This window comes from Balearica regulorum, chromosome 2 (genome assembly GCF_011004875.1).
Source record: "Balearica regulorum gibbericeps isolate bBalReg1 chromosome 2, bBalReg1.pri, whole genome shotgun sequence".
NCBI classification, from domain to species: domain Eukaryota; kingdom Metazoa; phylum Chordata; class Aves; order Gruiformes; family Gruidae; genus Balearica; species Balearica regulorum.
This window is the reverse complement of record NC_046185.1, coordinates 167,156,504-167,182,121: the sequence shown is the minus strand read 5'-3', so window position 1 is coordinate 167,182,121 and position 25,618 is coordinate 167,156,504. Positions and strand designations below refer to the sequence as shown.

Sequence of the window (25,618 nt, the reverse complement as noted above, 5' to 3'; positions counted from 1 at the left end):
GTTCCCCCCACCCCAGCAGGGCTGAGAGGGACGTGGCAAGGACCAGCAGCGTCCCGGTGGCCAGATGGCCGCTAATCCGTCCCCAAAGCCCTTCCCGGCAGCCAGCTCTGGTGCGTCACGGCACGGAGGGTTTTCCTGACACACCTTGTGCCCCCCCCCAGCCCTGGCACACGTGCCCTGTGAGACACGGGGGACGCCGCACGCGCGTGTCGGGGTGCAGGGGATAGGACGGGGAAGAGCCCCCCACGTCCTGGGGGTCTGCTGCGCCCGCTGCGGGGGTCCCGCTGCTCCAGCAGAAGGGGCACAGCCCAGGAACCAGCTCTGCCCGTCCTCCCTCCCCTCACACTGTGCAGCCGCCCAGGGACAAAGCCCGGAATAAGAAAAGCCAGGACGGCTCTTAATCCTAAACCCCGGCTCAAGGCGGCTTCCTCCAGGAGCCGAGCCGGCGCCGTGACGAAGGGCGTCCCGCCGAGCACCGGCACGGAGCCGTCTCCCGCCCCAGGGAGAAGCAAACGCGTGCGACACGCAGCACGGACGCCACGCGGCACAGACACCACGCGTTCCCCCGCCCCCGTGCCACGACACTGTACGGCGGTGGGTTTATTCAAACACGTTTCTAACACAGACGGGCGCTGCCGGAGCCGCGGCGCGGTTAGCTCGCCATCTCCTTGGCCATGGCCTTGTTGAGCTTGTCCCTGAGGTAGGCTGCGCGCTGCCGCTCCAGCTTCAGGTCCAGGAACTCGTAGTGGGGAACCTGCAGCAGGACGGGGGGGTGTGGAGGGAGAGGAGACGCCGTCAGAGCCCAGAGCTGCGCAGCACAGCGCCGTGCTCAGCCCCCCCGGGGAAGTGTCCGTAACCCATTTTGATCCCCGATGTCCCACGCCAGGGACACGGGGCCCGTGGAGCACAGACGTTGCTGTGGCAGCCCTTGGGCCGGTCCCCACCACGGCAGAGGCGGGCACCGAATTTGACGAGGCTGCGGGGAGCACCCTCCCCTCCCGCCCGACAGCGGCATCTGGCACCCGGGGCAGGGGGGAACCGAAACGCGGACAATCCGGGACTGTCCCCAAACGAGCCTTCGTCACCAGCACCGAACAACGGGCTTCTGGGAGGAGCCGGGCCGGCACGAAGCAGCAGGAGCTGCATTGGGGGGGGGGCCGCTCGCACCCTCCCCCCCGGGTACAGCGTTTCCACCGTGAGAGGCTCCGGGACCTCGGCGAGCGCCAAAACCCGCTGAATTTTTCATGCGAGATGCAGAGGACGTGCAGGGCTTCCTGGTGCTGCCGCCGGCCCGGCCCATCCTCCTCCCCTGCCTCTCCCCCGCAGCCCCAGCCCGGCCAAAGGCAGACGAAATGTTTATTAGGAGGGAGGCTGCAGGCAGGAGGAGGGTACGCGGGCCGGGGAAGAGGGTGAGGAGCTCAGCGTTTGCTTTTCTGACCGGCGGCCGACAGCTCCAGCTGCGTTGGAACGCTGGAGCCGAGGCGCCGTTCCTCGGTGACAGAGCAGCCTTGTCTGGGGGGGATCCCACCACCCACCCCGCCTCTATATTTAGCGAGGCTGAAGCTGGGGGAAGCGGCGCTTCCATCCTCCTCCTCCTGTCTCCCCCCTCACAGCCAGCCAGCGCGGGGGCTGCGGGAGGGGGAATTACGCAAGCGGCTGGGAAAAACGGTGCCGGTGAACCTCAAACCTCGCTTCGCATCAGCCTCAAAGCGCGGCAGCGGGCGCAGCGAGCCGAGGGGAGGACGCTGGGGAAGCGCGGAACATCAGGGAAGAGGGGGAACGGGCCAGGGAGACCACCACGGCGTGACAATGACGTTGCTCTGGGGTGACACGTGGCCCCTCCACGCTGCCGGTACGCAGCTCAGGCGGGACGGGGCTGGCCCCGGGGCTCTGCAGGACGGCAAGGCTCGCTGCCTGCCAGGAGAGCTATAATTACCTCCGGGAAGCTAAATAATGCATGACCCCGGTGGAGCACAGCGCTCCGGAGCAGGGGATCAGCGCCTTAAGACCTTGTCTGCCGTCCTCCTCGATTACCGAGCCCCGCGGGAGGGGATCACGGCGGCTAATCCCGGTGCTGGCGAGGAAGGAGAGCTCGGGGCTGAGCCGGGGCTCTGCGGGACCCAGAGCCATCAGGAAGAAGGTGAGGGGAGCAAGAAGGAAGTCGGTAACCCCCCCAAGAAGGTGGCTGCTCCTCTCTCTCTGTGGAATTAGAGACCCTTCTCTTCCCTGCAGCTACTCACGTCCACCACGAGGAAGCCGGCGGCCTGGATGTGGCGCTGGGCCATGGCGTAACGGCCCAGCAGGTCCTTGCCTCTGTTGCTAAAGTTGGGGAACTCCCACCGGAGGAAGGCGACCCTGGGAGATGCACGGGGGGAAGGGGAGGCCGTGAGATGCGAGGCTGAGCACGCGCAGCCCGCGCAGAGCCGGCAGCGGCGCCCAGATCCCGAAGGGAGCCGCGGCAGAAGAGCCTGCTCCAGCTCTGCCGAGTGCCCTGTGCCAGCGGGGCAGATTTATCCCGCTGGAACTGTTATCCTGCCTCTGAGCCCTCAGAGAAGCACCGGGACAGCGGCTCAAGCACCATTTATCCGCAAGCCCAGGCCTGGCAGCAAGCTGAGCGGGGCGACGCTGCCTTTTTTCCAGGCAGCTCAGTCCCCAGGGCCCTGCAGACAGCCGGGCTCCGTGGCAGACAGAGCAGGCAGAGGCTCTCTTTGGAGAAAGAAAAAACAAAAACCCAAACCCATTGCCACGACCGGCGCCCGGCCCCCTCCCCTGCTGTGCCTCTGCCAGCGGCTGGCCAGAGCGGGCCCCGACTGCAAAGCCTCAACCCCGCGGGTGACCCCAATTTCTGCCCTGTGCCCACCCCTCCTGCGCTGGCAGCCAGGAGCCATCGGCCACGGTGACTGGGAGGTGCGGAGCCCGCAGATCCTCAGCGCCGCCAAGGCAGAGCCTTCCCCTTCCTCTCTCTCCCCGCGAGCTCCTGCCCGGGCGGTGGGGCACAGCCGAGCCCAGACCCACCTCCTGGCACCCGGCGGCAGCGGCTTTGTCCCTTCCGAATGGAGCAGATGGGGAGCAGCAAAGTCCTTCAAGGGAAGAGGTTTATTTTCACTGTTCACCACCATCTCAGCATCTGCACGGAGAGGAGGGAACACAAGGACTCCTGAGACCCACCCGGATGCTGCTCACAGCGGTCCCCCCCCCCCCCCGAGGCTGGTGACGCAGAGCGCGCAAGGTCCCGCCGCTCCCTGCCCAAAAAACCCGACCTCGCCGGAGCCGCGGAGCAGCTCTGCGCACACGGATGGGGTACAGCACCCTCCTCGCGCCGCCGAAGGGTGGGGTCTCCTTCCCGAGCACCTCCTCGGACGGAAGACGTGTCCGTGGTGTGATTTTATCCCCCAGCGTCCCACGGGAAGGGGACGGGGGGGAGCTCGTGGACTACAGAAGTTGCTGTGGCAGCCGGTTGGCCGGTCCCCACCACGGAGGAGGCAGGGACCGAATTTGACGGGGCTGCAGGAGGCCAGGGAGCTCGGGGAGCCGGCGGCGCGGCCGGGGAAGGGAGGGTAGAGCCAGAAGCCTCTCGCTGGCCTCGGTGCTGCTCGGCTGCAGGAGAAACGATTTTCCTCCCGCATCTCCTACCCAGAACCGTGCCCCGGGCTGCGGTTTCTGCTCTGCCTCGAGAGACAAGGTGTGGGAGGAGGTGGGAACAAGACAGGGCAGCTGCGATGAGGAAGCAGAGGGGCTTGAGGCTGAAGAACGAAGGGGAGTAAACCCTGGCAGCCGTACCCGAGCCTTCAAGTTCAATTCCACCGGGCAGAGCCCGATGAGGTCCCGCTGCTCCCCCGGGGAGAGGACGCACTCACCGATCTGCCAGCCGTAGATGGTGCGGACGTCGAAGCGCCCGTTGTCGCGGCTGCCCAGGATCCCCGCCAACGCCTCCCGCAGGCTGCTCTGCAGCAGGGTGACCTTCTCCCCCGCCGGCTCCGCGGCGCTCAGCATCTCCGCCGGCAGGAACGGCCCCTGGTAGTCAGGGCTTTCCAGCTTGGCAGCGGCGTTGATGTGGATGAGCTTCAGCCGTAAGTTCTGGGTCTTGAGGGACTGATCATCTGGCGGGAGGAGAGAAGCGGAGCTGGAGACGTCGCCCAAAGCCCCGGCCCACAGCGGGGTTTGGTTCTTCATCCAGCCCGTCCGATTGGGATTCCTGGTTCCGATCCCCCCGCAATGGGTCCCTGCCTGCTGACGGCGAGACACAGATTGCCAATGGCCAAGCGCCGGGGTTCCCGGCCTTGCTCCAGCTGCCGGGCGCTTGCAGGAAGCCACCGCGAGCTCGCTGAGCCAAACAGGGCCCTCATTCGGCGGGGACAGCTCCGTCCGAGCCCGATGTCCGTGGTGGGATTTTATCCCCGGGGTCTCACAGACCACAGACGTTGCTGCGGCAGCCGGCTGGCCGCTCCCCGCCATGGAGGAGGCAGGGACTGAACGTGACGGGGCTGCGCCTCCCCAGCAGCTCCCATTTTGTTAGGAAATACCAAACCTTCCCGTCTCTTCTCAGGGGGGGAAGCACGAGGGCAGCGCCGGAGCAGAGCAGCAAGTTGCGCCTCGGGCCACGCGATTTCCACGATAACGTTGGGGGCAACGCGTCACCCTGCCGTGGTTCAACCCCGCAGGCACCGCTCCAGCCGTACGACGCACGCGGCCTCGGGCTGGGCAGGCAGAACAGCGGGCAGGACCCGAGGAAGAAGGCAGGAGAAGAGAGCGTAGGGAAGGCACGAGCGGGGTGGGTGAGGAGCCAGGAAGAGCTTACGGGTCAGGATGAAAGGGAGAGGGGACACCATAGCGGGGGTCTGCTACAGGCCACCCAACCGGGAAGACCAAGAGGATGACAGGTAGGAGCAGCCTCACGTCCTCATGGGGGACCTCAACCACCCCGATGTCTTTTGGAGGGGCAGCACAGCAGGGCACGAGCAATCCAGGAGGGTCCTGGAACGCGCGGATGGTAACTCCCTTCTCCGAGCGATGGAGGAGCCAACGAGGAGAGGTGCCGTGCCGGACCTTGTTCTCCCCAACAAGGAGGGGCTGGTGGAGAGTGTGAAGCTCAAGGGCAGCCTCGGCCGCAGTGACCACGGAATGGTGGAGTTCAAGATCCTCAGGGCAGCGAGGGGGGCGCACAGCAAGCTCACTGCCCTGGGCTTCAGGAGAGCAGACTCGGGCCTCTCCAGGGACCTGCCTGGTAGCTACCAGGGGACAAAGCCCTGGGGGGAAGAGGGGCCCAAGACAGCTGGGTGGTGTCCAAGGGTCACCTCCTCCAAGCTCAGGAGAGATGCATCCCAACAAAGGGGAAGGCAGGAGGCCTGCATGGATGAACAAGGAGCTCCCGGGCAAACTCAAACCCAAAACAGAAGCCTACGGAGGGTGGAAGAAGGGCAGGTGGCCTGGGGGCAATACAGAGAAACGTCCAAGCAGCCAGGGATCAGGTGAGGAAAGCTGAAGCCCTGATAGAATTAAATCTGGCCAGGGACACCAAGGGCAACAAGAAAAGCTTCTAGAGGTACAGCAGGGATGAAAGGAAGACCAGGGAAAACGTGGGTCCCCTCTGGAAGGAAGCGGGAGACCTGGTTACGGAGAAGGCTGAGGTACTCAACGACTTTTTTGCCCCAGTCTTCACCGACACGTGCTCCAGCCGCACCGGCCAAGCAGCAGAAGGCAAAGGCAGGGCTGGGAGAATGAAGAACCACCCGCTGTAGGAGAAGATCAGGTTTGAGACCATCTAAGGAATCTGAAGGTGCACAAGTCCATGGGACCTGATGAGATGCATCCACAGGCCCTGAGGGACCTGGGGGATGAAGTTGCTGTGCAACGATCCATCGTATTGGAGGAGTCGTGGCAGTCTGGTGATGTTCCCCCTGACTGGAAAAGGGGAAACAGAACCCCTGTGTTTAAGGAGGAGGGGAAACAAGGAAGATGAGGGGAACTCCAGGCTGCTCAGTCTCCCCTCTGTGCCTGGCAAGATCATGGAGCAGATCCTCCTGGAAACTGTGCTCAGGGACAGGGAAAACGAGGAGGTGACTGGTGACAGCCAACACGGCTTCACTAAGGGCAAATCTTGCCTGACACATCTGGTGGCCTTTTGTGACGGGGTTACAGCGTTGGTGGACAAGGGAAGAGCGACTGACGTCATCTACCTGGACTTGTGCAAAGCATTTGACACTGTCCCACACAACGTCCTTGTCTCCAAATTGGAGAGACCTGGATCTGACAGATGGACCACTCGGTGGATAAGGAATTGGCTGGTCGGTCACACTCAAAGAGTTGTGGTCAACGGCTCGATGTCCAAGTGGAGACCAGTGACGAGTGGTGTCCTCAGGGGTTGGAACCAGCACTGTTTGACATCTTTGTCGGTGACACGGACAGCGGGATCGAGTGCACCCTCAGCAAGTTTGCTGATGACACCAAGCTGTGTGGTGGGTCGACACGCTGGAGGGAAGGGATGCCGTCCAGAGGGACCTGGGCAGGCTGGAGAGGTGGGACCGTGCAAATCACAGGTCGAGGGAGGAGATTCCGCCCTGGTGAGCCCCCCAGCAGTACTGTGTCCAGCTCTGGGATTAGATGGTCTGTAAGGTCCCTTCCAACCCAAACCATTCTAGAATTCTATGATTCTCAGTCCCCATCCCACTGGCAGAGAGCCCACCTCACCTCGGAGCCAAGCATAGAAATCGGGTGCCAGCACTCGCTGGAGGTAGGGAGCCTTGGCCTGCTGCAGCACGCAGAGCGACCACACCAGGTCCATCAGCAGGTGAGGCTCCAGGCTGTCCAGCTGGCCCTGGAGCACCTCGTGGACCTGCAGAGAGGGAAACCAACGGCTCAAATCAGCTCAGCGCTGCTGATGCCCCAATTTTGCAGCCAACACGCAGGTCTGGCAGCTCGACAGATGTGTTACGGTGCACCTGATATGCATCGTCTCCTCCCCGGGGTTATTTGCAGAGGGGAGATTTTAAGAGCCCTCTAACGCAGCCCTGCAGCTCGTGAGCTGTGGTTTGCTGGCCCAGGATGCTGCGTTGCTGCAGGGGGGGGTGGCTCATCAGAAAGCCCAGCAGCAAACCGCAGCAGCCAGCCCTGCCACGAGGGCAGCGTTTGAAAAAGGAAGGGCTGGAGGCGATAACCTCTTCGGGATCTGCAACTAAAACCTGCCGTAAACAGAGCTGGAGGGGTCTGAGACCGCGTCGGTGGCGTCAGGATATCTGTCCAGGAATCACAGCAAGTGCCTGGAGCTCTGCACCCCAGAGAACTTTTCTGCAATGCCTCAAAACAGAGTCCTTTTGCATTTGCTACAAAATCCCCTTTCACGGTGACCACGATTAATGCTGGCAGGGGGAGTCCAGAGCCCTGGATGCTGCTTCCACACCTTGCCCTTCTCACTGTCCCAGGGCTTGGGTGGGATGCAGGGTCCTCTTCCTTCTCAGCTGCGTGTCGCAGGCGGGGCTGGACAAGACCACACTCCCTCTGCCGGGTGCTTGGCAAACGCCCGCTTACTCAGCGACACCGCAGCTCCTCTCTGGAAATCATCAGCATAAATCCGTCCCCAGGGAGGTCAAGGTGACTTCCTCCTCTGCTTCAGACCAACCCGGCCGCCTCCATGAGCCGGGGAAGGCGGGAGGACGCCAAGGACGGCACCTTCCCCACGCTCACCTCCTGCCAGCCTCCTCTAAACCACGCAGGAGGCTCCCCCTCCGCTCGGCCCTTCCAGCCGGTCATGGCTCCTCGCCCCGGGATGCTGCAACCTTCCCCCCCGCCCCCAGGCAGGAAAATGGGGAGTACATCAGCCTGTGGCAGCCTCTATCCTTCTCGACAGCTCCCCAGAGCCGGGGGAGCAGCCTCAGCGCTCCCAGACCGAGGGTTTGGCTCAGCTAAGAGAGCCGCACAGCTCTGCCAGGAACAGGCGTGCAACCGTCAAGACCTACAGCCTCGCTGTAAAGAGTTAAATAAGACAACTGGAGGTCAGGAGGGCACGCCAACACCCACACGCTGCTTGTGTCTGCTAAAAACACGAGCCTGCAGGGACTCGAGCCAGTCACGGACTAACTGGTTCAGCTATCGCCCGGCACGCAGCCAGGGGAGCGCAGTGCGGGTTTTTTCAGCCTGGCCTGAGCTCTGGGCTCCCCCTTCCCATTTCTCACGCGGTTTAAAGCTGGCTTGAGCCATCCGACATGCGCTTTCACACGGGGATGTGCTAGGAGGAGACCTGCAGCCTTTCCCCTGACTAGGGAGGGAGGAAAGTTGCTGAAGAGGGGGAAAGGAGGAAGGTTACCATGTTGTAGAAGTCCTCGCTTCCACTGGGCTGGAAGTTCAGGCGAGCAAAAGACAGGATGATACCGCACAGATGGGTGACCGACAGCTGCTTGGTGTTGTCCAGGGCATACTGGAAGATACAGGGAGCAAAACCAGAGGCTTAGGTCTGTCCCAAATGACTACAGACAGGAAAAGATTGAAAACATCGGCCAAGGACATGTCCAACCCCACAGCAAGATGGGAAACCAGGAGTGAAAAGGTCTTTTAGTGCTTCCCTGGGATTTTATCCTGGCACAAGGGAGAGCTGCGAGCGGAAGCAGAGCTCTGTAACGTTCCCTCTCGCCCGGTACAGATACAAAAGCGCGGGCACGTAAACTGGGGCAGAGCTGAGAAGGCTCCTGGGGAAAGGAGCAGCGCTGGCGCTCGGGAGCAGAGGCTCAGACAGCGCTGAGACTGGCCCCAGCTCAGCACGGCTCCCCAGCGCTGACTTCAGTGGTGAGTCCCGTCAGACTCGATTACAGCCGCCGGCTGGGTAGGGAAAACCATGACGACATCCCAGAGAGCATCTCTGGAGAGGCCTGGAGGAAAAACTCCTCCCATCTCGTGGGAACTGGGGTGGATCACAGTCGTGCTGGTGCCCAAACCCCCTCCTCACCTGCGCAATGGCCTCAAACAGCGGCAGGCTGAGCCACTTGAGGAGGGCGAAGGACCTGATGCAGCGCGTCACCTCAACGGGCGTCATCGTGGAAACATGGGAGTGCAGGTCAGTGGCTATCTTCTGGAAGACCTGGGGCTGGTGGAAATTCAGTTTTCCTTAAAGGAGCAAAGAGAAAGCGGCAGCCACTTACAAGGAGCTGGTACGAGAGCCGTGCCTGGCCGGGCTGTGGCGGCACACGGGAAAGACTGAAGCTGTTCACTGGGACCAGAGGAAGCTCAGAGAGCGATATTGCCTCCCCTGGTTGCCTTGGCCTCATCCTTTTTTGGTCAGACCAAGTCTCTGCCACGTCCTGCTGCGCCCACTGGCTCTCAATCCCGGTCCCAACCCAGGGCTCCAGCCTCCGCCCAGTGCCGGGAGCAGGTTTTAGCCCCAGCGTCTCCAGCTACGGATCCTGACCTGGCCAGAAGAGCCCTGAACTCGTTAAGGCTACCAGGAACATCACACTAGCCCGAAGAAAAAGCGAGTGACGATCAGCAACCTGCAGCACCAAGCCCCGGAGGTGCTCGGGGTCAGCGCAGACCAGCCAGGAGGGGACAGTCCCCAGGTGAGGGGCACAGGCAGGGTCTGAGACCGGCTGCAGCAGCAACGGCAGGTACAAAGCACCCTGACGCAGCTACAAGCATCGAAGAGAAACATCAGCGCAGCGTGACAACGTCCCGGCTAAGGGTGTCCCCACCGCAGCGGGTACGGCGCTGCTGGAGCCAAGTCTCGCTCCCAAACCACGTCCAGGAATCGTAATTATCCGCTTTGTAGGTTTTAAGGCCGGGGGATTGCTGGATTACCCGATCCGATCTCTGCGCGTGAGCCAGGCCCGTATGTACCGCCCAGCTGCCCTACAAAGGCCACCCTGGCCCCAGAGGTTCTCAGAAGAGCTGCTCAGCCCTTCTGATACGTTTCACTCTTGAGGGCTGCGTTTTGCAAGCGAGGAAACAAAGGCCGTGGCTCCCCAAGAAATCCATGGCCACGGGAGGAGGCAAGAAAGGATTTGGGGCGGGGGGGGGGGGATCCTGGCTAAGTTGCCCACGGTGCAGGGCAGAGGGGCTCCCTGGCACCCCAACCACCCTTCCGAAGCGCTCTCTCATCACGCGTTCCCTTCTTCCCGTGCATTGGAAGGAAAACGGCATACCTGGGCTCGCTCGGCCTGTGCTCGGAGCTGGAAACAATCCGGCTGCGCCGGCCAGAACGCTACATCCAGCCTAACGTACCCCACCAGCCTTTCAGCTTCATCTGGCCTCAACGCCATGGTAGCAATCAAATCCCCACTCGAGTGCTCAAAATTAGCTGGACTCTACCGCACGTAACACCCAACAGGTCCCAATCCAACCGAGCCGCTTACCATAGGCAAAAATCAGGTCCAGGAGGACGTTGAGGCTGAGCTCAGCGTGTTTCTGGATCAGATGGTAGGACAAGGCTCGGAGCAGGGGCACGCAGCGCCGGTTCTGGTAGGCTAGAGCCAGCGTTATTTTCCGGATGTCATCGGGGTTGAACAGTTCAGCAAGTTCCAGAGCCTGCCAAGAAACGTTTAGAGCAGGGATGTAAAGGGCAAGCACAAAGCGAGGTGCAGATACAGCCTTTGTATGGAGCGGGATGCGCCATCGCTACCGGCTGAGCCCCTCCCAGGGCGATGGGGACCAGAACCGGCGAGCGTTTAGGGTGCAGCGAGGCTGAGCGGCTGGGAGCGAGGGAGAGGGACAGCGGGGCTCAAACTGCGGCCGTTTGGCCAGTCCCCAGCCCAGGCTGGACGAGGATGGAATTTGATGCAGTCAGGGCTCCTGCAGCGGCTCAGACCCGAAGGACATTTCCCTGCTCCTGTGAGCGGCAGAAACAGGGACCCACTGAGCACTGGAGGAAGGTAACGGGCACCCAGAGGCAGCCAGAAGGCAAGGACAGCACGGACGCTGCCTGTTCCAGCTCCCCTCGCGAGCCTGGCTCGTACAGAGGAGCCAAGGACGATGTTTTTGGCAGCTGCGTTATGCTGGGTCTGCAGGTTGCCGCTTACCAGCTGAGCTAAGGGAATTCGAGCCTGCTCTCTGCTACCCTGCTGCAGCTGCAAAGGAAAACGCTTCAGCCCAGCTCACCCTGCACCACCGCAGACCAGTGCGAGTCACCCACGCGCACCAGTACGGACCGGAAGGGGCTGGTGAGTGCTCTGGAGCAGCGTGTGTGGAATTAGCGTTCCCATAGAGGAGGTGGCCTGTCTGACGGGAAGGGAGAGAGGGGAGGACCCGAGCCCTTACCTTGTCCTCCAGCCGGTCCATCAGAGCCGGGGAGACGTGCCCGACCTTGCCCATCAGCGCCACCACGGTTCGGGTGCCCTCGAGCTCTGTCCAACGCAGCTCCAACTTCTTGATGACTTCGTACAGCAGCTTGCTCTCCTTCCCCTGCTTGATTGCCAAGAACTCTGCCAGGGAGGCGAGCTGCCTGAAGGTGAGGCGCCGCAGCCGCCACAGCACCTCCTGCTCCACCGACTGCATCTCCCTCCTGTTGCCGTCCATCCCCAGGGAGTAGAGGCTCTTCAGGAGGTTCACCAAGGTGTTATTCCACACCTGAGAAATCTGGGCGGCAGAGAGAAATACAGGAAAGGTGTTGATGGGCGACAGCACCTAAATATTCGGTTGCCAGTCAGCCCAAACACCAGGCAATGCTCTGTCTCTACACAGAAAGACCTGCACAGCGTTGAGGGGGAGGCAAGAGAGTCCTCCCCAAGGCCCGAGGACATCCAGCTGTCCCCCACCACAACGCGAGACGCCCCGCTCCTCCTCCCAGGTGTATCTGACTCCGCAGGCTCCAGACCGGAGCAACCCAGCACCCTGATGAAGGGGAACCTCGACGCCCGTACCACAAACCGAAGCCACGCACCCCATCGCAGCGGCACCCCTGAGCCTCGAGAGGGAACGGCGCGTCGCTTACAGAGCTGCCACACCGGCGGGGAACTCTCTCTGCCCCAGAGAAGGAGGTTCCACAGATTTGCCACCAGCTTCCTTGCGGTGTGGCTGGTAGAACAAAGTGCGGTGGGAAAGACCGATAATTCGGGAGCAGAAATTTGAGGGTCTCAAGGGGGAACACCACGGGACTCCGACTCGCCTCAGCACCTCAGGTCACATAAAACTTATCCTAAAAGCTCCGATTTCTCTCCAATGTCTCCGAAAGGAGGCTGGGAACGAATCCCACCGGCTGCTGGGAGCACCAGGACTCGCCCAGTCCCGCTTTCCCCACTGAGCTTCTCTGCCTGGCCACCGCCGGCTGCTTTCCCACCAGCAGCCCCGACGCAAGGCGGAGCTCATGGTTTTCGACCAGCGATTGCTCTTCCAGCTTCCGTCTCCTTCAGTGTCCGTCAGGGAACACCCGGCACCACTTTATTTCCAGCCCAAGCTTCCCCAGCTCTGCTCTGCTGCTGCTGTGCAATTCCAGTCTGAAAACACTCCTGATTTCTATAAAACCAAACCCGATCTTTAGCACAACCTCGGTTCTGACGGGCCCTTCGAAAAGCATCACGGCACCGGCCGCCCCGGTACAGAGCACAGCGCCTGCGTGACAACAGCCCAACGGTACAAAATGATTTTAGAAACCAGGAGCTGCTTCTCAGAGCGAGCGTGCAGGAGGCAAGTGAAGGAACGTCACGAGACATCGAATTTCAGGCAGGAGGGACCCTGCGGGTTTGGGCAAACAAAACCTTTAACTCTCTGGCCCGTCCAAACTCCAGCACTTCCACCGGCACGGCAAATTCCTAAAGTGCTGCTCGGGCACGGTTCTCCTAAAATCTGAAAAATCACAGCCCGGGGCGCAGCTGAGAAAGCGAGCAGAGCTCATGACTTGCCCTGGGTTACTCAGAAAGTCACAAGAAGAACCAGATCGCCCCCCCGGCTGGTCCCTCGCCTTTTTCACCCACTCGCGCGGACAAAACTCACCTCACAGCCTGTCAAGAGCCCTTTCCCTCACAGCTGCCCCGGCCCACGCCTCAGCTACTGTTCAAAAATCTCTGGCTCGTCAACACAAGGACATTGCAAACAATTCATTTCAGTTTCTTTGCATCAGAGCGTCTTTGCATCTACGCACCGACCTCTTCCATTCAGTTATCTGTGACTGCGGCTGCAATGACACCTCGTTGGAGAAGGGTAATTGTGTTTGCAGCGAGTTTGCTTGCTTTACATCTCAAAATCCCTAGCCACATCCCTCTTGGCAGTTTCCTACACTTTGGTCGCACCGTCTCGCTTCTGATGTCGCACATGCAGCGCGACAGCTTGGCTTTACCAGCTCTGGGGTGTCCCTTCCCCACCGAGGGGTCCCCAGGGACACGGGCACCCCTTTGACCCGTGCTGACAGCGACACAGGACCACGTAGATCAGCAGGAGCGGTACTTTCACTCAGAATACAGTGTCATGGAAACATTTCAGCTCAACGGAGCTAACCGGGCAACCTCAGGACAAATCCCAACTCGCTGCTATCCTTAGACAGGTTTTAGGGAGCAGAGATTACGGATCAGGAGAAATATGAAGCGTCTGCGGAACGCTTGAGCCCTGCCAGGAACTTCATCAAGGTTAGATGGGATGGGAGGCAGCAATCCTTCCCTGGGAGGGTGCTGAGGCCCTGGCAGAGGTTGCCCCGAGAAGCTGGGGCTGCCCCTGGCTCCCTGGCAGTGGTCAAGGCCAGGTTGGATGGGGCTTTGGGCAAGCTGGGCTAGTGGAGGGTGTCCCTGCCCATGGCAGGGGTGGCACTGGGTGGGCTGGGACGTCCCTGCCCACCCAAACCATCCTGTGATCCCACAACGTGGAGCCCACGAGCTGCGGGTACTTCCGTAGCAGTCAGCTGGCGCTGCCGAGGTTTGACCGTACGACGTACCGGGCACGGTGCGCTGGTTCTCTTCAGATGTCCCATCTCACCCAGGGGCTTCGCCACCGTCCGGCTGTCTGGCTCTGACGCGTCTTTGCCACTAACTGGCACAAGTGCAGCTTTATCTTACCGAGAAAGTTAAAAATTCACGGGGACAGGAGCAAGGCAGCGTTTAACGAGGACGATCTCTCTGCTACACTTTGTCTCTGGTCCAAAAAGCAGCGCTTTTCGATAGAAATAATCGTGTATCCTGCCTAGAGCTGATAATTTCACCTCCTGGTCCTCTCAACTTCATTTTTCACTTGGAAAGGCAAAGGAAAATCCTGAACAAGCAGCTCACTCCAGCTGGCCGCGCCGGTTCAATCCCAGGAGCGCCGGCCGCTTTTCACCTCGTACTCTTACCCCAAAACACTTCTGTGGCGAGGAGGGAACTTACCTGGGAATCCGTGATGCCGATGAGCTGTTGGAAACGTTCATCTCGCAGAATACTCTCCGTTTCCAGGTTTTTTTCTGCTGCGAGCCGGGAAAGTTGAGTAATTATCAGCGAGGCTTGATTGCTATTAAGAGCATGGAGTTCAGTCAACTGGAAGAGTTCCTGAGGACTCGCGGCTGTTTCAATCAGTTCCCCGATCACTCTGTGCTCTGGATTTCTGCTGTCCTCCACCTGCTCTTTGACGGAGAATCTATCCGCCCAGCTGGAAGGGCTCGAAGCGTGAAACGAAGCGAAAGGCGCTTGAGGCAGAGCTCTCGCCATCGCCACCTTCCCAACCGGCACCAGCAGAGAAGCCGGGACTGCCGAGGGAGCAGAGACGAAGGCACCGAAGTGCCGCCAGCAGCAGTGTCGCACCAAGCGGGCTGCCATGGTGGAAGGCGAGGGCGCGGAGGAAGGCTGGGGGCGGTAATCGGCTGGAGGTCAGCGCTGCATTTCGGGAACGCTACGAAAGGAAAAGAAATCCTTTAGGAATGGGTGGATTTTGGAGATAAAAAGGAGGAAGCAGCTGACTTCTGGTAAGGGTTGCGAGGAAAGGAAGTTTTCAACCAGCGATATTGGATGTGAAGAGGCAACAAAAGCTTTCTGACGACCGATCGGCAAAACGCAACCGTGGCGGAGGCCACAAATGTGTTTCCGTGCCGGGGCTAACCCGCCTCCAGTCCCCTCAGGAGCCGCCAAACGCCAGCACGGCTTTCCAAGGCAGCACACGGCCGCTCCAGAGTGCCTGGCAGCGGGTCTGCAGCCCCCCCAGCCCCCCCCATCCCACACCTCCAGGACACAGTCCCGTTTGCCCAGCTGCTCCCAGCTTTCCCCCCCCCCCGGCCATCCTCCCTGGGCTCCCTCCTTCCCCTCCCAGCCCCCGGGCCTGTCCCGCCCCCGGGGCTATTCCCCTCAGACCCTCCCCGGGCGCGGCCCACGCTTCCCCGGGACATTTCCCCTCAGAGCGCCCCGAGCCTGGCCCCTGTTCTCCGAGCTATTCCCTTCAGAGAACCCCCCCGGGCCCGGCTCTCCCCGCTCCGGGCCCCCCCCCCCGGCCCCGGTTCCCCCCGGCCCGGCTCTCCCGCCCCCCGTCCCGGCCCCGGTTCCCCCCGGCCCGGCTCTCCCGCCCCCCGTCCCGGCCCCGGTTCCCCCCGGCCCGGCTCTCCCGTCCCCCGGCCCGGCCCCGGTTCCGCCTTCCCGCCCGCCCCGGGCCTGACCTCAGCCGCCCCAGCCGCACACCGGGCCAGCAGGAAGGCGCTCCCCTCACGCACACCGGCGCACTTCTATAGCATCATCACGCCGCGGCGGTTCTCTATTGGCAGCGCGCCGGCGCGGTTTATTACGTCACCGAGCCGCGGCGATCGCCTATTGGCTTAGGCGGTTGTACTTCCGGTGCGCGGCCGTTGCTGGCGGGCGGTGAGGGCAGCGCGGTCGCCATCAGCCCGGGCGGCCCGGCCGGGCCCGGAGCGCGGCGGGCGGCGCTACTCGAGGCCGCGGTTCAGGCTGGGTCGGGCCTTGCCCGCCAGGCCGCCATTTTATGGGGCAGCGGGGCCGACCCCGCTGTGGGAGTACGGGGGGGTGAGGGGGTGTGTGTGTGAGGCCGGGCCGCTGCGGGGCTGCGAGCGGGAGGGGCCGGTGGGGCCGCCGGCCTGCGGGGCTGAGTCCCCGTGCTGCCCCGCTGCCGGCCCCCCCCGGCTCTCCTCCTTCCTCAGCGCCTTCCCCAGCCCCCGTAAAGCCTCCCCGCGGGTGGCTCCTTCGGCTACCCGGCTTCTCGGGGTGGGGGGAGGATTCCCCCGGCCCGGCCCGGCCCGGCCCGGCCCTCTCCGGGGCTGCTGCACCGGCCGTGCCCTTGTTTTAGCTGCTGCGGTTGTCACCGGTAAGGTTAGCCAGGTTCTGCCTCCCCCACCCGCTGTGTTTTCTCTCCTGCTGTATCTGAGTGTCCAAACAGATCAGGGCCCGGGCGTGGGAAGGAATAAAAGCCAAATAAATACGTGGGCTGCCAGGAATGAGGAGGGGCGGCTCAATCTTCCGGTGGTCAAATAAAGCGAGAGATTCTGATTTACGAGCGGGGTGTTTCTCGTGGCTCAGGCCTCGCTGTTTGATTTTGGGGGTGTTGTTCACCACCCACCCCCCAGTCGGTGGTGGGGAGTCAGCCTGTGAAGCAATACCTGCGGCTGTGTGAGCGCAGGGTTACCCTGACTAAAACTTAGAAAATTTTCCCTTTTTGTTCCAAAAATGGCCTTGCAGGATTTCATGGCTGTTTTGCAAGGGGCGAGCCTGCTGGGGGTTTACACAGAACAAAAAAAAATAAAATGTAGAGGTCTTGGTACCGGGATTGGTTGCTGTTAAATCCAAAGTGTGAGCTGCAGGAAAAATAGAGTGAAAATTTCCTCTGGAGGCCTGGTGCACCTTCCCGGGGGACCCAGCCTCTCGTACTGGGCGCTCTCTCCCGGTGGGACACGGTTGCTGCTCGGCTGGATGTTCCTTTGTGGGAGCCGGAAGGATTTTGACTCTGAGAAAAGGCGGACAACTTCGCTCACCTTGGTGGTGTGCCGCAGAGGGGCAGGAGTCCTGGCAAGGACCGCCAGCACCGCGTGTTCCGCCCAAATCCATTTTTCTGTGTAACTGAAGAACTTGGAAGGAGTTTGGTAGGAATTTGGAAGAATTAAAGAATTTGGGATTGAAGAAATTGGAAGGAATTTGGAAGGGATTGAAGAATTTGGAAAGAATTTAGAAGAATTGAAGGGTTTTGAGGGAATTTGCCTGCCCCAAAAGCTTGTCTTGAGGAAGCGTGGAAGGGCTGGGCTGGGCTGGCAGGGACCCTGCCAAGAGCCAGCTTGGCCGGAGCAGGTTGCCCGGGGCCTTCTCCAGTTGAGTTTGGATATCTCCAAGAACAGAGACCCCACAACTCCTCTGATCAACTGGTTCCTGTATTGGCCTACGGTCACTGTGGTGTCCACCAAGACCTCCCAGGCCTTCTCTGACGAGCTGCTGGGTGTCCCGCAGCATGTCCTGGTGACGGAGGTTGTTCCTCCCCTGGTGCAGGATGTGGCTCTTCTCGTTGTTGAACCCCACGAGGTTCCTGCTGGCCCATCTCTCCAGCCTGCTGAGGTCCATCTGGATGGCAGCACGACATTCTGGTGCATCAGTGGCTCCTCCCAGTTCGGTGTCATCTACAAACCTGCTGACCGTACACCCTTTCACATGAAGATGTGAAACGGTTCTGGCCCCAGTGTGGACCTCTGGGGAACACCACCAGCGACCAGCCTCCATCTGGACCTTCTCTGGGCCTGGCCGTTGAGCCCATCTTCAGTCTCTGCTGATGGTTCCTGACCATCCTCTTGTTGGGTACAATTCCTGGTGGGCTTTGGCTTCCCCAAACCCAGCGCTGTGCCTCTGGCAGCATCTGCATCTTCCTTCCATATCACCTATCCCGGCTTCCACCTCTTGTACATGTCCCTCTTGAGCTCCTTGCTTGTCCGTGCAGACCTCCGGCCACCTCCCTTCTTTTCCTGCCTGTCAGGACAGCCCGGTGTTTGACTCGGAGAAGATGATCCTTGGAAATCAATGAGTTCTCCTGGACCCCACTTCTCTCCAGGGCTGTATCCCATGGCGTTCTTCCAAGCAGGTTCCCAAAGAGGCCAAATTCTTCTCTCTTGAAGTGTCCAGGGTGGTTGATCCTGCTTTCTGCCCAGTTCCCTCCTGTCAGGATCTTGAGCTCCACCATCCCGTGGTCACTGCAGCCAAGGCTGCCCCGACCTTCTCATCTCCAACCAGCTCATCCTTGTTTGTAAGCTGCAGGTCCGTCGGAGCACCTCTCCTCGTTGGCTCCTCAGGAAGCCGTCCTGCAGGCCACCCTTGGAGTGGTGTGGCCAGTTCTGGTCCCCACAAGTCAAGAAGGATGTGGACAGACTGGAGAGGGTTCCAAGGAGGGCCGGGATGATGGTCAAAGGGCTGGAGAACCTTCCCTAGGAGGAAAGACTGAAGCAGTTGTGTCTTCTCCCTGGAGAGGAGAAGGTTTTGGGGGGACCTCATTACAGTAGTCCAGTACTCAAAGGGTGGAGGCTTTCAGGGAGCCACGTGGAGAAGACAAGGGGCAATGGATACAAGTTGCACTGGGAGAGGTTTCATTTCCACTTAGGACCGGTTGTTCACTTGAAGAACCTCTCTGGGGACCCGGTGGAGTCCCCAGTGCTGGAGGTTCTCAAGATGAACCTGGGTGGGGAGTGAGATAATCCCACCAAGGGTCCCTTCTCCACGAAGTTTGAACCTGGATCTTTCCAGGACCAACCTGAGCTGTCCTACGGGTCCAACCCTGGGGACTTCCCAGGTGCCACCCACCAGCTCTGACCCAGGCACGCTTGTCCCTGCTTGATTCACAAGCTGCTGGGAGAACGTACTCGATGGCCTCCACCCACCTCGGAACCTGCTGGGTGGTTTTGGGCTTCCCCTCGCTGCGCGTGGCGGTGCAGACCGAGGTTGAACAGAGGGTCATCTTCTGGGCAGGGTTCCTTGACGTCCTCCTGGAGGTTCCTGCTTGGCCTCAGAGAGGGTGACCGCCCCCAAAGCTGATGTTTGGTCAAACCCACCTTGTTTGCCGTGAAGGACAGATGTCTTCACCGCTCCGCCCAGCCATAAAACACCCCGGGGGGCTGGAAAGCCCCAGCCGTGGGGCTGGGCGTCGTCTTCATCCAGCCCTGTGAGAGAACGGCGGGTGAGAAACCCAACGTGGTGTCACCCTACGTCCCCATCAAACCCGAGTCGGCTCTTCGGTGGTCACCTTGGGGCGTGCCTTGCTGCGGCACGGTGGCTCGTGGTGCCTTCCCGTGGGGACACCTGCGGTGGGGGGGGTGGTCCCCAAACCGCGCGGCCTCCCTTCTGCTGAGCCCCAGAAGCCACTGGGGCTGGGACAGCCGCTGCGGTGGCCCGGAGACCAAACAGGGATGATGGGACTCATCTCCTGGCTGGATTCGGCCCAGTGGAAATTTCCCAGGGGCACAGGGGGAAGCGCCCACCCGTGGGCACGCCCCGCCGGCAGCAGGACGGCTCTCGTAAAAGGGGCTGCCGGGCACGGCGGGAGGCAGGAGGCAGGATGAGGCCGTGCCGAGCGGTGCCGGTGCTGCCGCCGCTGCTGCTGCTGCTGCTGCTGGGGCTGACCGGAGCCACCACGCCGGGGCCGGATGGATCCACACCGGGGCTGGCGGGATCCGTCTCACCCTCCACGCCGGGGCTCTGGGCCGTGAGCTACGGGGACGTCGTCTCGGCGGCCGTGGAGCTGCTCAACGCGAGGGCCGTCAGTCCGTACGTCCTGCGGCTCCGGGAGGCTCAGCCCCGGCCCGGTTGGGTGAGTGCTGAGCTCCTCCGTTCCGGGAGATGCACCGCGCCCGGGAGGTGCAGGATCCGGCCCTTCTCAGGGCTGAGCCTGGCCCGTTGTGGGGCTGGGCGGCGGGGACGGCGATGCCGTTGGGTCCCTGGCAGATCTTCTCCCCTCTCCCAGGCCGAGGACCTGCGACAGCGGCAGGAGCTGAGCTTCACCGTCGAGGAGACCTTGTGCCGGGCCCCGGGATCGGCCACCGCCGCCTGCAGGATCCGCTGGCTCAGGGTGAGGCTTCGTCCCCAACGAGGAGCTGGGGAGCGGCCGACGGGGAAACTGAGGCACGGGGGGTGGGGTGGGGGTGGGAGGTTCGGGCTCCTCTTGGCCTCGTCTTCCCCGCGTGCCCCTCTGCTTCCCCGCAGGCGGTGATTTTGTGCCGAGGCTCCGTCTTCCTCGAGCAGCAGCAGCCCACGGTGGAGCTCTCCTGCGAGAAGGTGCCCGCCACGGTAAGAAGGTGCCCGAAATGGCACCGTCCCCACCGTCGCCACCCCTTCCCCTCCCGCCTTGGGGCACGTCCCCAGTGGGTCTCCCAGAACTTCCCCCACCCCACCCCTCCCCGATCTCCGCGAGGTCTGACGCCGTTCTTTCTCCTCCCAGCTCAGCCGCGTCGGGACGCCCTGGCTCACCGGCTTTTTCGCCAGGATCAAGGGGCATTTCAGGGGTTTCTTCCAGTGCGGGAAGATCTGGATCCGCGACAAGCTCAACCTCAAAAAACCCAAACCCTGAGCGGGTGACACCGTGTGTGTGTGTCCCCAACTCCGCACACACCCCCCCCCCAGGCTCTGCTTGCAATAAACATCTCTGCAACGCTCCGGTGTCACCCCGGCCCTGTGTGTCCCTGCACCCCCCCCCCCCGGGAAGCGGGGACGGTCCCCAAGGGCTCCCGGTCCCACAAACTGCTGGGGACACCCTGGGGAACGAGGCTGCGTCCTCAGGGGGAACCAGGGTGCCACCGCCCGCGCTGGGGACGTGCTCAGGACCCCCCCAGCCCCTGCGTGTGTCCCCCCCAAAACCAACCGTCACTCTGTGGGCTGGGGCCAGGCGTTTCCGGAGGGGGGGAGCCGAACCCCGCGGCGGGTTCCCCAACCTCCCGGGAGGGGATAAAAGGGGCCGCGGGGGGTGACGGTGGGGACAAGGATGCCGAGCTCCTGGGCGCTGGTGCTGGCGGTGCTGGGGGGGGCCTGCGCCCTCCCCGCCCCGGCCCCCCTCGCCTACACCCAGGCGCTGGCTCAGGCCGTCGACTCCTACAACCAGCGCCCCGAGGTGCAGAACGTCTTCAGGCTGCTCAGCGCCGACCCCGAGCCCACCCCGGTGAGTGCCAGCGCCAGGGGACATCGCCGGGTCCCTCCGGGTCCCCGTGGGGACATCACGGGAACGCCAGGACCTATGGGGGGGGTTTAGGGGTGCGGGATGGGATGCAAGGGGATGCTTCCCCCCCCCCCCCCCCGCCCACCCCGCTGGCTCTGGGTACCCGGCGATGGGTGCCAGCTCTGCCTGGTGGGTGCCACCACCCTGTCCCCGTCCCCGCAGGACATCCAGCTCAGCTCCCTGCAGCACCTCAACTTCACCGTCATGGAGACACGATGCCCGGCGCGCTCGGGCACCCGCCCCGACACCTGCGAGTTCAAGGAGGACGGGGTGAGAGCTGAGGGGGGGGGCTCATGGCGGGGTGGGGGGGTGTCCCGCGCCTCCCGTGGGGTCCCCAGCCTGGGGACAGTCCCCCCCCCGTGTGTCCCCGCTCAGCACCCCCCCTGTCCGCAGCTCATCAAGGACTGCTCTGCGCCCGCGCCCCAGCCTGGCAGCCGTCCCGTGCTCGACGTCACCTGCGTCGACTCCACCACGGACGTGAGTTTTGGGGGTCCTGGGCGCGGGGACACACACAAGCTGTGGGGTGCAACCCCAGGACCTTGAGGGGGGGATCGGGGGGGGTCCCCGTTGTGTCGTCCCCCCCCCCCGTGACGCCTCCTCTTCCCGCAGCCCGTCCGTGTCAAGCGCTTCTGGCCACTGGTGAAGGTGGCCATCAACGCGGTGGCCGCTGGCATCAACCTCTTCAAAGCCATCAAGGGGAAATGAGACCCCCCGCCTCGAGGGGCCGCCATTTCAGGGACCCCCCCTCCCCAAATAAAGCTGCTTCCCAGCCCCGCTGTGCCTTTTCCTGCCGCTGTCACCCTGTGGGGGACCCGGGGACACGGGGAGGGGGGGCGGGATGGGGGGGTGATGCTGATGGAGGTCAGCCCCCCCGCTCCAGGTTGGGGACCACCAGCTCCCCGGGGCCTCATCCTGCCACGAGTTCCCCACGGGGGGGCACGTGTGGGGCACAAGCCCATGGCATCGTTGGCCCGTTGCAGGGGACAGCAGGGGACAGGAGGGGATGGACACCCCCAGAGTCCCACGGGGCCACCGGCGCTGGGGCTGCAGCACAACTCCGGGGTGGCCGCTCTCGGGTCGCGGGGGTCCCCGTGCACCCCGTTCCCGTGTCCCAGTGTCCCCATCCCAACCCGCCAGTGACAGCCCCGGTTGCACGGCTGAGTGGCCAGACCCCCCCCCCCGGGCAGGGCTGTGTCTTGGGGGGCCCCTGGGGACCCTCCTGTCCCCGTCCCTTCTCTTGCAGCTCCCTGGGGGGCCCACGGCCCTGGTGTATGTCCATCCCCTCCCCATGACCACTGGTTTTGGGGGGACAAAGTGCCATTGGGACGATGACACCGTGGGGACGATGGGGGGGTGGGATGTGACTCGCTTCTTTTGGGAAGGGGGGGGGCGGATTCCCGGGGGGCTCCCTGGAGCGAAGCTGGGCCCCGTCCCCAGTGCTGACCCCACGTCCCCCCCCTGGGGCCGAACCCTCCATCCCCGAGGGGGCTGCACATGGGGGTGGCGACCGACGTGGGGAGAGGAGCCCGCCCGGCTCCTGCCCGTGCCCCGGCCCCGTGTGCCTCAGTTTCCCCCCTCATGTGCTTCAGTTCCCCCCCTCATGTCTCAGTTCCCCCCCACCGTGTGCCTGTTGCCCCCTCCGTGTGCCTGTTTCCTCGTGTGCCTCAGTTTCCCCCGTACCTCAGTTTCCCTCCCCATGTGCCTCAGTTTCCCCCCGTGCACCTCAGTTCCCCCCCCCCCCGTGCCTCAGTTTCCCCCCCGCACCCCGGGAGGCAGCGAGGAGCCCGGCTCAGGCACAGCGGCCGCCAAGGGCCCCTTTATTGGCTCAGCCCAGGCGGATGGAGCCCCGCGCGTGGATGCTGAAGTTGATCCTGGGCCGAATGCGCCGGATCCTGCTGAGGAAGCGCCCGAACCGGCCGCGCTGCACGAGAACCGGCTGCCGGAGGGACAAGGGGGTCACCGGGGTGGGGGGGGGCTGCTTGGGAAACCTGCACCCGCGACCCCACAACCGGGACCCCACACCCAGGATTCCTGTAGGACCCAGCACCCTGCACCCAGGACCCCATCCAGGACCCAGCACCCAGAACCCACATACAGGACCCCACACCTGAACCCCACCTGGGGACCCCACACCTGGGACCCCCCCTCCCACCAGCACCCAGCACCCAGGACCTCACCTGTGTCCCTGCACCCAGCACCCCACACCCAGGACCTTGCACCCAGCACCCAGCGGGTGCCCCAGGACCCCCCCATCCCACCCTCCACCACCTGCGGGCTGGAGCCGTGGTGGTGGGACGCAGACGTCGGGGTGTTCCCTTTTGGGGACAGCAGACCCCCAAGGTGCAGGGACGAGGGAGGACACCGACACCCAACACCCCACCCATGGGTGCCGGGGGTGGGTGCTGCCCCCCCCATACTCACGTCGGAGGAGGCGTCGGTGCAGCGCAGGTCGATCTCGGGGGAGGTCTGCACGAACTGCACGGGCCCCGAGCACTCCTTGATGACCTGGGGGGGGGACACGACACCCAGCGTCACCCCGGCTGAGGACACCCACTGTGTGTCGTGTCCGTCCCCCCCCCGCCTCCATCCTCATCCTCACCCCGTTCTCCTTGAACTCGCAGTCGTCGGGGTTCACGCGGGCGCTGGGGGTGCACTCCGTCTCCATCATGCTGAAGTTGAGTCCCCGCAGCGTGCTCAGCTCGACGCCCTGCGGGGGCACGGGTGGGGTGGTGGTGGTGGTGGGGGGGGTGTCACGAGTGGGTGGCGGTGGCGGGGTCCCGAGTGGGTGGGTGGGGGGTCCCGAGTCGGGGGACACACACACACACACTCACCGGGGTGGGCTCGGGGTCGGCGCTGAGCAGCCTGAAGACGTTCTGCACCTCGGGGCGCTGGTTGTAGGAGTCGACGGCCTGAGCCAGCGCCTGGGTGTAGGCGAGGGGGGCCGGGGCGGGGAGGGCGCAGGCCCCCCCCAGCACCGCCAGCACCAGCGCCCAGGAGCTCGGCATCCTTGTCCCCACCGTCACCCCCCGCAGCCCCTTTTATCCCCTCCCGGGAGGTTGGGGAACCCGCCGCGGGGTTCAGCTCCCCCCCTCCGGAAACGCCTGGCCCCAGCCCACAGAGTGACGGTTTTGGGGGGGGGGGACACACACGCAGGGGCTGGGGGGGGTCCTGAGCACGTCCCCAGCGCGGACGGTGGCACCCTGGTTCCCCCTGGGGCCGCGGCCTCGCTCCTGGGGTGTCCCCAGCCCTGGGGGGCACCGGGGGGGGGCAGTTTGTGGGACCGGGAGCCCTCGGGGACCGTCCCCGCTTCCCGGGGGGGGGGTGCAGGGACACACAGGGCCGGGGTGACACCGGAGCGTTTCCCGCATCGGGTGGGTGCCCCCCAGGCTTGCGCAAGCCCGGGCTTGCCCCATCCCTGTTGCCCAAAGCTGGGGGGTGCCCCCCTCCCACCCCCCCAAGCCCTGTCACCCCCACACACGCACACGTACGACCCCGAAATATCTTTATTCCGGCTTTGCTGGGGACGGGGGGCCGCGGGATGTCCCCAGCAGGGACAGGCCGGCGGGGGGCCGAGGACGCGGGGGCGGCCGCGAGGACGATGATGACGACGGGTGACCCGGGCAGGTGCCGAAGGCTCGCGGGGTGCCGGGGGAGCGGGGCTGGGTGCCGCTGCCGGGCTGCTGGGGGGGAGAAATAAGGATGGGCGTCACCCTGCAGCCAAAAAATCGTCCCCAAAGCGTGGGGGGACACACAGACGTCCCCACCGCCGTCAGCCCCCCCCGAGGACGGGGGCACCCGGAGCCCTCACCGGCTCCTGGCCGCACTCCACCATCGACAGCGGCACGTCGGGCAGGAAGGCGAAGACGGAGACCTGGGCCGCGCACCGCTGTACCTGGGGGACGCAGCGACGCTCAGCACCTCGGGGACGCGACTTTCTGCCCCCCTCCGCGTCTCGGGGGGGACGCGGTCCCACACTTACCCTGCCCGGCCGGGCTCGGCAACCGGCACCGCGGCGGTCGGGGAGGTTTTTGGGGCAGGCGGGCTGCCGGGCGGTGAAGTTGATGCTGAAATGGGTGCCCCAGTCGAAGGTCTGCCGGGAAAAATAAAAGGCCGGAGCCGTCGGGGAAAGGGGTCCCTCGCCGGGATGGGTGCCCAAGCCGGGGGGCACCCAGCCGCACCCGCGGCATCGCCCGCCCTGCTCCTACCGTCCTGGCGACTCCCAGCAGCTTGAGCAGCCGCAGCTCCTGCCCGTGGGTCTCCAGCACCGAACGAGCCAGGTCGCAGGGAGTCGGCAACCCCGGCGGGACCGCGGTGCCCGCCGCCAGCAGCACGGCTCCCAGCACCAGCGCCATGCGGCCGAGGGGAGAGCGGGAGGACGAGGGAATCGGCCGGCGGCTCGGGGCCCCCTGGCTCGGCCGGCTTCCCCTCCAGGATAAACACCGGGCCCCCGCCGCCGCGCGGGAAGGATCGGGTTGCCGGTGTTTTCCTTGGCGCGGTGCCGTGGCGGAGATGGACCTGGCGGGGATGCAGCCGTGCCGGAGACTCGGCTGGGCCGATCCCCCTCCGCGGCCCCTTC

General features: G+C 63.7%; 5 protein-coding genes and 3 non-coding genes across 12 annotated transcripts; 2 read left to right on the top strand and 6 right to left on the bottom strand.

The window, feature by feature from the left end:
• Positions 1 to 582: 582 nt before the first annotated feature.
• On the bottom strand, positions 583 to 15,602 carry TBRG4 (transforming growth factor beta regulator 4). The gene is made up of 11 exons (XM_075746896.1): positions 15,518 to 15,602; positions 14,265 to 14,763; positions 11,236 to 11,553; positions 10,335 to 10,506; positions 8,936 to 9,093; positions 8,300 to 8,410; positions 6,688 to 6,832; positions 3,858 to 4,100; positions 3,016 to 3,127; positions 2,241 to 2,355; positions 583 to 754 (listed from the first exon to the last, which is right to left on the bottom strand). The coding sequence occupies exons 2-11, from the start codon at positions 14,688 to 14,690 to the stop codon at positions 653 to 655; spliced, it is 1,902 nt and encodes a 633-aa protein (XP_075603011.1). The 5' UTR covers positions 14,691 to 14,763; positions 15,518 to 15,602; the 3' UTR covers positions 583 to 652.
• LOC142600850 (small nucleolar RNA SNORA5) lies at positions 845 to 981 on the bottom strand. The gene has a single exon (XR_012834374.1). It is a non-coding gene; the product is annotated as a small nucleolar RNA SNORA5 (small nucleolar RNA).
• Positions 3,367 to 3,509, bottom strand: LOC142600851 (small nucleolar RNA SNORA5). The gene has a single exon (XR_012834375.1). It is a non-coding gene; the product is annotated as a small nucleolar RNA SNORA5 (small nucleolar RNA).
• Positions 4,373 to 4,489, bottom strand: LOC142600852 (small nucleolar RNA SNORA5). Its single transcript, XR_012834376.1, has one exon. It is a non-coding gene; the product is annotated as a small nucleolar RNA SNORA5 (small nucleolar RNA).
• A 1,907-nt stretch (positions 15,603 to 17,509) lies between the features above and the next one.
• On the top strand, positions 17,510 to 20,475 carry LOC142600644 (cathelicidin-B1-like). Its single transcript, XM_075746897.1, has 4 exons — positions 17,510 to 19,644; positions 19,798 to 19,902; positions 20,037 to 20,120; positions 20,272 to 20,475. The coding sequence occupies exons 1-4, from the start codon at positions 19,393 to 19,395 to the stop codon at positions 20,398 to 20,400; spliced, it is 570 nt and encodes a 189-aa protein (XP_075603012.1). The 5' UTR covers positions 17,510 to 19,392; the 3' UTR covers positions 20,401 to 20,475.
• Positions 20,476 to 20,807: 332 nt separating this feature from the next.
• LOC142600810 (cathelicidin-3-like) lies at positions 20,808 to 21,816 on the top strand. Of its 2 annotated transcripts, XM_075747172.1 has the most exons (4): positions 20,808 to 20,985; positions 21,205 to 21,312; positions 21,436 to 21,519; positions 21,652 to 21,816. In XM_075747172.1, the coding sequence occupies exons 1-4, from the start codon at positions 20,812 to 20,814 to the stop codon at positions 21,745 to 21,747; spliced, it is 462 nt and encodes a 153-aa protein (XP_075603287.1). In that variant the 5' UTR covers positions 20,808 to 20,811; the 3' UTR covers positions 21,748 to 21,816. The 2 variants fall into 2 exon arrangements, with proteins under 2 accessions (XP_075603287.1, XP_075603286.1); XM_075747171.1 differs by having other exon boundaries at positions 21,205 to 21,519.
• Positions 21,817 to 22,831: 1,015 nt separating this feature from the next.
• LOC142600809 (cathelicidin-2-like) lies at positions 22,832 to 24,052 on the bottom strand. The gene is made up of 4 exons (XM_075747170.1): positions 23,874 to 24,052; positions 23,642 to 23,749; positions 23,464 to 23,547; positions 22,832 to 22,978 (listed from the first exon to the last, which is right to left on the bottom strand). The coding sequence occupies exons 1-4, from the start codon at positions 24,045 to 24,047 to the stop codon at positions 22,868 to 22,870; spliced, it is 477 nt and encodes a 158-aa protein (XP_075603285.1). The 5' UTR covers positions 24,048 to 24,052; the 3' UTR covers positions 22,832 to 22,867.
• A 488-nt stretch (positions 24,053 to 24,540) lies between these two features.
• LOC142600808 (uncharacterized) lies at positions 24,541 to 25,603 on the bottom strand. 4 transcript variants are annotated; one of them, XM_075747168.1, is made up of 4 exons: positions 25,248 to 25,603; positions 25,022 to 25,132; positions 24,851 to 24,934; positions 24,541 to 24,722 (listed from the first exon to the last, which is right to left on the bottom strand). In XM_075747168.1, exons 1-4 carry the CDS (start codon positions 25,392 to 25,394, stop codon positions 24,546 to 24,548), a joined length of 519 nt encoding a protein of 172 aa, XP_075603283.1. In that variant the 5' UTR covers positions 25,395 to 25,603; the 3' UTR covers positions 24,541 to 24,545. The 4 variants fall into 4 exon arrangements, with proteins under 4 accessions (XP_075603283.1, XP_075603284.1, XP_075603281.1 ...); XM_075747169.1 differs by having other exon boundaries at positions 24,541 to 24,719; XM_075747166.1 differs by having other exon boundaries at positions 24,851 to 25,132.
• Between the last annotated feature and the right edge of the window lie 15 nt (positions 25,604 to 25,618).